General features: G+C 30.8%; 1 protein-coding gene across 1 annotated transcript; it reads left to right on the top strand.

Annotated features, from left to right (window-relative positions):
* The first annotated feature begins 2946 nt into the window (after nt 1-2946).
* LOC143200228 (uncharacterized) lies at nt 2947-7518 on the top strand. Its single transcript, XM_076410625.1, has 4 exons — nt 2947-3061; nt 3164-3626; nt 6327-6416; nt 7347-7518. Exons 1-4 carry the CDS (start codon nt 3043-3045, stop codon nt 7516-7518), a joined length of 744 nt encoding a protein of 247 aa, XP_076266740.1. The 5' UTR covers nt 2947-3042.
* Nucleotides 7519-10401: the final 2883 nt, after the last annotated feature.

Genomic DNA, 10401 nt, shown 5'->3' with positions numbered 1-10401 from the left:
ATATCACAGTAGAGCAAATATAAGCATACATAATTATTCTTTAATTTTATGTTAAATGAAATAACACATGTTTGTATACTAAAACAAGGAATATATAAATAAAACAATTTAGTTTTAAATTCTTGACTCGAACGAAAAACGAAAAGAAAGTATTTACAATCATTAAATGAATTATTAACTTTTTAAAACTTATAGGTTTATAAAGTAAATAATTAAAATAACTGATTAAAGGTTCAAATAATAAATTATTATATATTTCGATATTTTATGGCACTAATCGTTAAACACTTTAACACTTATGAATGGTCAGTAATATTTACCAAATTACTGTCTATAATTAATAATTTCTCTATTTCTTCTATGCCTTCCATCTATAAAAATTGGGTAGTTAGTATCATTTTATCTGCCTATTTTCATTACTTCACTATGTACTCATATTCATATATTATATAATCTTTTTCTTGTAGGCTATTTATTTCAAAATATACATTGAAAAACAATAAACATACCGGTTTTATTTTATAAAAGTATAAATACTTTACCAACATTTTTAAATAAAATTGCTTCGTTCTAATCTTCGACCTTTAAACAGTAGCTGTCATATAATATTATTATATATTTTTCAGGTCAGTAATTTTATTTGTTTCAAGCTATTATTTTATATAATATTCTGGAATCTGGCCCTTGCGGGTAGGTTATTTTTGAGTTGTCTTCGGTCTACTTTCTACCATCTACATTCTATCATTTGTTGATGAATTAAAATTTTATGAAACTATTTCATAATTGTTAATATTCTATATGACATTAATTGATACACAACTTAATATATTTATTACCTTCGATATTCAGTCAGTGCATTGTCACAAAATGCATATACTAATAAACTTAAAATGGATTAAAAATTAATATCAACAGACGAAAGACCAATTTACAGAAAAATGTTAAACTGTTACTTCAAATACAATGATATATTATGTGTCCAGAACGATATCAGTTACTATAAGGCCTTAAGTATACATATATATATATATATATATATATATATATATATATATACATATATATATATATATATATATATATATATATATATATATACATATATATATATATATATATATATATATATATACATATATATATTATATATTATATATAGTTTTTTTTTAATATAAATTTGCCATAACTTTTAATAGTTACAACAAAATCTTTTATCTTATATATAAAAATGAATCGCAAAATATGTTCCTAAGCGCATAACTCAACAACGCCTGGACCAATTTGGCCAAATCTTTTTTTAAAATGTTCGTTGAAGTTCAGGGATGGTTTTTACGGCGAGAAAAATTAGAATTATTGCTGGAAAAACCCTAAAAATAGCCCTTTTTGTTTGAATTTGTTTCGTGTATCAGTTGACAATTCATCTGTCATCTGTCAAAAGTCATCTGTAACAGACAACTTTTTTTTTTTAAATTTGATATGACTTGAACTCAAATCCTTTTAATCCGTACGAATTGTTTTATTTATTTAAAATTTTTTATTTGTTTAAAATTTAATTCAAATTTTAAATAAATAAAACAATTCGTACGGCTTAAAAGGATTTGAGTTCAAGTCATATCAAATTTAAAAAAAAAAGTTGTCTGTTACAGATGACTTTTGACAGATGACAGATGAATTGTCAAGTGATACACGAAACAAATTCGTATATCGTGTTTTGTGCAGAGTGTTTAGTTAGTTAGTGTTTGTTTAGTTCGTGATTAGTGAAAAAATAATTTATATTTGATATGCCTCCTATAAGACGAAGCAATTTAGGTAGAAGAACCAGAAATGCTATAAACCAAGCTAATTACCGATCTAATCGTACTGCACAAGAACGTGACGACGGAAATGAACGTGAAAGAATTCGGATATCACAAACGCGTGAAGCGCGAGCGCGACATTCAACTAATAATCGCGCAAGTTTGAATCCAACTGCTTTCAGTTACGATGTGTCAATTGACTACAGTAACTACCAATGTGTTGTTATTGGTTCTATGAACTTGGTTTGCTCACACTGTAAGGCATTAAAATACAAAAACGATGCCAATGGATTGTGTTGCGCAAATGGTAAAGTGAAATTGATACAATTGGATCCACCACCAGAACCATTGTACTCATTGGTTTCAGGAATAGGAACAGATTCTATACACTTTTTGACACATATTCAACAATATAACAATTGCTTTCAAATGACTTCATTTTGGGCAACAAATGCAGTTCGGGAAAATTTTAAGCCAACTTTCAAGGTATGTATTATAGCAGTTACTCATAATTATTTTAGCGAACAAAATTTTCTGTCACCAAAGTTAAGATGTGTTACTAATCTTCAATTTCTTAATCATTACGAAATATATCACTTAGTCATCATATTATATGGTGATTCAGTTTCAGTGACACTTTTATTATATTTTATATTTGATAGATATTAGTTAAAACTAAATATATACTTTTTAAGATCAAATATTATTTAAGTTTGATCATTGACAATCCATTAATTTATACCACACCATAATATTTTTTTTATTTACAGATACAAGGGCAAATATATCACAGAGCAGGTTCACTGTTACCAGTGTCAGATAGCGACAACAAATTCCTGCAAATTTATTTTATGGGCAATTCACCACAAGAAATTGATCTGCGTTGTGCACATAACAATTTAGTAAAAAGGTCTATTGTAGAACAATTACAAACTTTATTTCATCAACACAATCAATTGATTATATTGTTTAAAACTGCCCTGGATCTGATGCCATCCGATAATCACAAAATTGTAATCAGAGCTGATAAAACACCTGCAGGTCAACATACAAGACGTTTTAATGCACCAACTATTGATGAAGTTGCTATCGTTGTAGTTGGAGAAAACTTGGAATCCCGTGATATTTTTTACATCGTCGGAATTTTCAATTACAACCTATAAAGGAAACACACCGCTCATATGATGCACTGCAATATCCCATTATATTTTGGCAAGGTGAAGATGGCTACGATTTATCAATAAAAATGATAAATCCCATTACAGGTAACTAAAATATTAGTTTAGCTATGGCGATAATATCTCAGTCACTATATTATGTATTTTAATTTTATATTTGAATGTTATTAAAACAAAATCTGTTTACAGGTTCTGAAACCAACAAAAAAGTCAGTTCAATGAACTATTATTCATACCGCCTAATGATTCGGGAAAATGCAGATAATCACATATTGAAATGTCGGCGATTATATCACAAATATGTTGATGACATGTATGTTAAAATTGAAACGGAGAGATTAACATTCATCAGGTTCAATCAAACCAAACTCCGATCTGAAGAGTATATTCACCTTCGAGATGCGATTAATACTGATGGAAATGCACAGAATGTCGGTCGGATGACTATTCTTCCAGCAACATACATCGGAAGCCCTCGGCATATGCACGAATATGCTCAAGATGCCATGTCGTATGTTCGTCATTATGGTACAGCAGATTTGTTCATCACATTTACATGCAATCCGCAATGGATAGAAATTAAGCAGGAGTTATTACCTGGGAAATCATCCATTGATCGTCATGATATTACAGCCAGAATCTTTAGACAAAAGTTGAAATCTTTAATGAATTTCATCGTAAAACATAATGTGTTTGGTGAGACACGCTGCTGGATGTATTCTGTGGAGTGGCAGAAACGAGGATTGCCACATGCACACATTTTGGTTTGGTTGGTTGAAAAGATAAGGCCAAATGAAGTTGATGCAGTGATATCAGCTGAAATCCCTAATGTACAAGTAGATCCTGGATTGCATGAGGTAGTTATCAAAAACATGATACATGGTCCCTGTGGAACTCTTAATCAAAATTCACCGTGTATGATGGACGGTAAATGTTCAAAACGATATCCACGGACATTAATATCGGAAACAATTACTGGTAATGACGGTTATCCATTGTATCGTCGCAGATCGACAGCAGACAATGGAAAATCAACAATTGTCAAATTAAATTAACAAGATATTGAAATAGATAATCGTTGGATTGTTCCATATTCACCCATTTTATCAAAGACATTCAAAGCACACATCAACGTTGAATCTTGCCATTCAGTGAAATCGATTAAATACATTTGCAAATATGTAACCAAAGGGAGTGATATGGCTGTGATTGGAATTGGTGCAGAGAATTCTAATGATGAAGTTACCCAATACCAAATGGGCCGCTATGTCAGTAGTAATGAAGCAGTTTGGCGAATATTTTCTTTTCCTATTCATGAGAGACACCCTTCTGTTGTTCACTTAGCTGTGCATTTAGAAAATGGACAAAGAGTGTATTTTACAGCACAGAACGCAGTACAAAGAGCTGCTCAGCCACCATCTACTACATTAACCAGTTTTTTTGAGACATGCCAAAACGATGATTTCGCACAAACATTGCTATATTCTGAAATGCCAAAATATTATACCTGGAATCAATCCTCAAGGAGATTTATACGACGGAAACAAGGAAAACCAGTTCCAGGATATACAGATGTATATTCCACCGATGCGATTGGCCGGATTTATTCAGTACATCCAAGCAATGATGAATGTTTTTATTTACGACTGCTATTAGTCAATGTACGTGGCCCAACATCATTCCAACAGTTACGAACTGTTGATGGTGAATTGTGTGGATCCTACAGAGAAGCCTGTCAACGTTTGCAATTGCTTGAAAATGACGCTCATTGGGATCAAACTCTCAATGATGCTGTAATATCATCACACACTCATCAAATACGAACATTGTTTTCTATAATCATATCTACATGCTTCCCATCAAACCCAATTGATTTGTGGATGAAGTACAAAGATTATATGTGTGATGATATTTTGTATCAAATACGGAATAGAATGGGAAATCCAAATATACAATGAAGCATTGATTTCAATTGAGGACATGTGCTTGATAAGGTCAAACAAACTATTAATTCAATTAGGCCTGACCGCGCCCAATCGTCCAATGCATGACGCTTTTAACCAAGAGTTGCATCGAGAAAGACTGTATGATCTCAACGCTTTGAAAGAATAAATTCAAACAAATCTTCCACTGTTAAATGAACAACAGAAGTATGTATTTGAAACTCTTATGAAAGTAACAAATGATGAAACTGGAGGGATTTACTTCTTAGATGCACCTGGTGGTACAGGAAAAACTTTTTTGATTTCATTAATATTAGCAACAATTCGCTCACAAAATAAAATTGCACTTGCACTCGCTTCGTCGGGAATCGCAGCAACTTTGCTTGAAGGTGGTCGAACAGCCCATTCAGCACTAAAATTGCCATTAAATATGCAAAGCAATGAAACTCCAACCTGCAACGTTTCGAAGAACTCTGCAATGGCAAAGGTTTTGCAGCAATGTAAATTGATTGTTTGGGATGAATGCACGATGGCACATAAAAAATCTTTGGAGGCTTTAGACAGAACCTTAAAAGATCTACGTAGCAATAATAACCGATTTGGTGGTGCAATGATTTTATTAGCAGGAGATTTTCGTCAAACATTGCCAGTGATTCCACGATCAACGCCAGCTGATGAACTCAATGCATGTCTAAAGTCCTCCAATTTGTGGAAACATGTTAAAGTACTTCATTTAAGCAAGAATATGCGTGTCGAGTTGCAAAATGACCAATCTGGAAACATATTCTCTAAACAACTCATTGACATTGGTAATGGCAAATTTCCTATAGACATGTTGACGGCTTGCTTTTGCTATGACTATAAACAAGTCCCAGGGGCAATCATTAAGTGTTTGTGGTATTAATCTAGAAAACCCATGTTTCTCACATGGTCAATTGTATGTTGCCTGTTCCCGTGTTGGAAAACCATCAGATTTGTTTATCTATGCGCCAGGTAATCAAACAAAAAACATCGTATACCACAAAGCAATATAATGATAATAATAATAATAATTATGATTCACATGATTAACAATAAAGCGATTACTTACTTTTCAATCCTTATATATGTTTTATTTAATTATTTTTTATTCACAACGCCCTATCACCAGGGTGATGGTTCTGTTCAGGAGAATTTTTTAAAATACGTAGGCACAAAAACTGCCACATTACAAATCTTTTTGACAGGACGAAGTCTGTCGGGTCAGCTAGTATATATATATATATATATATATATATATATATATATATATATATATATATATATATATATATATATATATATATATATATATATGCCTGTGTATTAAAACATAATTATATGCAACATTCAACATTAAAATATATGCAAATTACGATAATTTTATTAAGGTCTGATATTCAACAAACTATTAATAAGTTTAAAATCCTCACCATGAACATTACAGCAAAAGAATCATTAGTGAAATTATTTTCAGAAGGGTAACAATATCAGAGTAGAGCAAATATAAGCATATATAATTATTCCTTAATTTTATGTTAAATGAAATAACACATGTTTGTATACTAAAACAAGGAATGTATAAATAAAACAATTTAGTTTCAAATTCTTTTGACTCGAACGAAAAACGAACAAAAGAAAGTATTTACAATCATTAAATTAATTATTAACTTTTTAAAACTTATAGGTTTATAAAGTAAATAATTAAAATAACTGATTAATTAAAAATAATAAATTATTATATATTTTCATATTTTATGGCACTAATCGTTAAACACTTTAACACTTATGAATGGTGAGTAATATTTACCAAATTACTGTCAATAATTAATAATTTCTCTATTTCTTCTATGCCTTCCATCTATAAAAATTGGGTAGTTAGTATCATTTTATCTGCCTATTTTCATTACTTCACTATGTACTCATATTCATATATTATATAATCTTTTTCTTGTAGGCCATATATTTCAAAGTTTACATTGAAAAACAATACATATACCGGATTTATTTTATAAAAGAATAAATGCTTTACCAACATTTTTAAATACAATTGGTTCGCTCCACTTTTCGACCTTTAAAACAGTAGCTGTCATATAATATTCTTATATATTTTTCAGGTCAGTAAATTTATTTGTTTCACGCTATTATTTTATGTAATATTCTGGAATCTGGCCCTTGCGGGTAGCTTATTTTTAATTTGTCTTCGGTCTACTTTCTACCAACGAATGATGAATTAAAATTTTATAAAACTATTTCACAATTGTTAATATTCTATATGACATTAATTGATACACAACTTAATATATTTATTACCTTCGATATTCAGTCAGTGCATTGTCACAAAATGCATATACTAATAAACTTGAAATGGATTAAAAATTAATATCAACAAACGAAAAACCAATTTACAGAAAAATGTTAAACAGTTACTTCAAATACAATGATGTATTATGTGTTCAGAACGATATCAGTTACTATAAAGCCTTAAGTAAGAACAAATTTTCTCAACCATTGTGTTCACCAAACAAGAATTTAAATGAGATTCTTAATACTCAAAATGAATTGGTTGATAGTATATTATAAATATGAAAAAGCTGCTTTTAAAAATTTAAATACCAAGACAAGATGATAGGCGATTCTTGTTCTTCTCGAATCTTGTTAATCTATATTAGAAAGAAATTTTTGCATGTCATGCTTTTTTTCACCACTTCATACCTTCTGATAAAGTGGACACATTAACTTGTTGCCACTACAAAAAATATAAAATATGACTTTATACATAATCATATTATTCTTAATAGTTTCTTTTAATCCAAATGTGGCATAACTTTATATATATATATATATATATATATACTAAAGTCTCCTTTTACCAACTATGGGGTTTATATGGACTGGACCTAAAGTTTAACATGAGCTCCGAACCACTGTCCTCAGCATTAAGTGATTCAGCATTACCGACTTGTGACTTAAAATTAAATAACATCGTTTAATAATGCTACTTATTTGTGACGCATATTATAAAAAAAATAGGCCTAAAAATTCTTCCTCCGTATAAGCACCAGGTATTCTCGGTTAACACCATCTGTGATTGTATATAACAGATTCTTCAGTCATTGTGAGGAAACCAAACATATATTTTAGTACACGTAAATGAAAAAAATGTATTTAAAATGGTAAAACATTAAGAATAATGAAAACTGAAAAGTTTTCCCCATAATTTCGTCGACTTCAATTTCAGTCAAATATACAATGATCATGTAAGTATATGAATCTTTTCAATACGGTTTTTGTCAGAAATTTCTGCAAAATACATTCCCTTAGTGAAAATTGTTTTCTATAAAGGACTCTTTTGAAGCCGAAGGCGAGTATTACTTATCTTAAGAATACGTTTTTGAGCTGCATGAATTTTTACTTTTAAAAACTTTTTCTTAAAAGGAGTGTTTAGTTCTAATTGGACAAAAAAGTGACAATAACAATTCGATAGTAGTATCTTTCTTATCTGAATTACTGGCGTTAACGAATTTTGCACAATTTTCTATTATTTAAAAAGCATATGGCACCCATATTGGCAATAGTATTGATTATCTAGTAAAAATTTCTTAAAATCGTTTTTAATGATCAAAAATAAAATTTTACACCAAAACAATTAGCGTTTCATCGTTCAAAAAATAAAATGTCGCATAGTTACATATTATATTGGATAATTGTTAAACACCTTAATATTTGTCAATTATTTAAAATTTCAACAAAATGTTTGCTAATCATTCATAATTTTTCCTATTTGTCCTATGTGTTCCATATATGCAAATTATGTAGATAGTTTCATTTTAACTCTTTTTCTTCATTTTCCACCTCAAATATGTATTTAAAACCAATAAATACAACAGGCTGATTAAAAAAAACTGCATCGTTCTTTGCTTATATATTTCGCTCTTCGATCTCGCGCTTACAGATAGCTCATGTTTAATTTGTCTTTTGTGGCGTTTGTTTATTTACTACTTTCTACTATGTCTTATGTCCTACTTTAGAATTGACAACGCACCGACAAATAAGGAATTAAAATTCTATGAAGCTATTTTATAATTGCTAATATTGTTTACAACATTTATTTTAACTCTCGATGCCAAATTAATTATTTTATTACCTGCAGTATTCGGTTAGTTCTTTGTTAAGAAAAGCACTTACTAAAGAAACTTGAAATGAATCAGAAGTCAATACCACTAAAATTTACAGGAAAATATTTAAAATATTTAGAATTACCTCTAGTAAAATGATATACTCTGTCCCCACAACCATATCAATTACTATCGGTTCTTAAACAAGAACAGTTTTTCTAAGTTTTCGTTGTGTGTACCAGACGTAAAAGCAAATCAAAACCTGATTTTAAAAATCTAAATACCTTGTAAATAAGAGGACAGACGATTTTAATTTTTCTCGAATTTCTTTAATATTAATTAATGTTGGGATAACATTCGCATATAAAGAAAAGCAGGATTATTTTCGTGGAGCCAAAACCTACGTAATTCATAACAGTTTAATGAAAAAGTCCCCGGCCTACCATAGTAAAGCACTTTTTTTTTGGCAAAATTAGTTTTTTTATTCAACACAATTCCCTTCCTTTTCGATACCATTTTTGTAATACGATTTGTCCTTTGCTTCAAAATTGGCCTCAGTTTTGTCGATAACCTATTTAATCGACGAGAATTTCTTCCCAGCGAGCATTTTTTTGAGATCTGAGAACAGGAAATAGTCGCTGGGGACCAGACCTGGAGATGGATTTTTGGCACGGTGCATTGTCTTGGTGATGCAGCACTTTCTTCTTCTTCAAATGCTGCCGTTTTTCGGCGATTTCGTCCTTCAAACGGTCAAAAATTGCTATGTATTAGTCGCTGTTGCTGGTTCCTTTTTCAAGGTAGTCAATGAAAATTATTTCATGCTTATCCCAAAATACAGACGCTATAACCTTAAAGCCGACTGTTGCGTTTTTCCACGCTTTGTAACGGGTTCATCGTGTGCAGTCCACACGGATAAATGTCGATTGGACTTTGGAGTGAAATGATGGAGCCACATATCACATTCATTGCCACATATCAACGCAAAAACTCGGGTTTATTACGCTTAATCAGCTTCAAACGCTGTTCCGAATCATCAACTCGTCGTTGTTTTTGGCCAAAAGTGAGCTCGCGCGGCACGTTTGCGCGGCGGTTGTGGTTTTCTCATAGCATGATAACTCTAATACCCAAATATTCGTGAATGATATGATGTACACTTTTAGTTGATATCTTTAGAGTGTCTGCTCTTTCATTCGGTTTCCATTTACGGTCTTTCAAAACGAATTTGTGGATTTTTTAAATGTTTTCGTCAGTAACAACCTCTTTAGCTTGTCCACTGCGTTCATCGTCTTCGGTGCTCATTTCACTACGTCCAAACTTAGCATACCAATCCTTGATGGTTGATTTTCCT

Source organism: Rhynchophorus ferrugineus, unplaced genomic scaffold (genome assembly GCF_030347505.1).
Source record: "Rhynchophorus ferrugineus isolate W39M unplaced genomic scaffold, kcgeb_rfMv2 rfM7, whole genome shotgun sequence".
NCBI classification, from domain to species: domain Eukaryota; kingdom Metazoa; phylum Arthropoda; class Insecta; order Coleoptera; family Curculionidae; genus Rhynchophorus; species Rhynchophorus ferrugineus.
Note: the sequence above shows the minus strand (reverse complement) of the source record. Positions and strands in the feature narration are given on the sequence as shown.

Bases quoted from the DNA above. Each gene is read 5' to 3' on its own strand.
- LOC143200228 (XM_076410625.1), top strand. The intron at 3,627-6,326 runs GTTGAAATCTTT...AATTTTATTAAG, and splicing joins GCCAGAATCTTTAGACAAAA to GTCTGATATTCAACAAACTA. The intron at 6,417-7,346 runs GTAACAATATCA...ACCAATTTACAG, and splicing joins GTGAAATTATTTTCAGAAGG to AAAAATGTTAAACAGTTACT.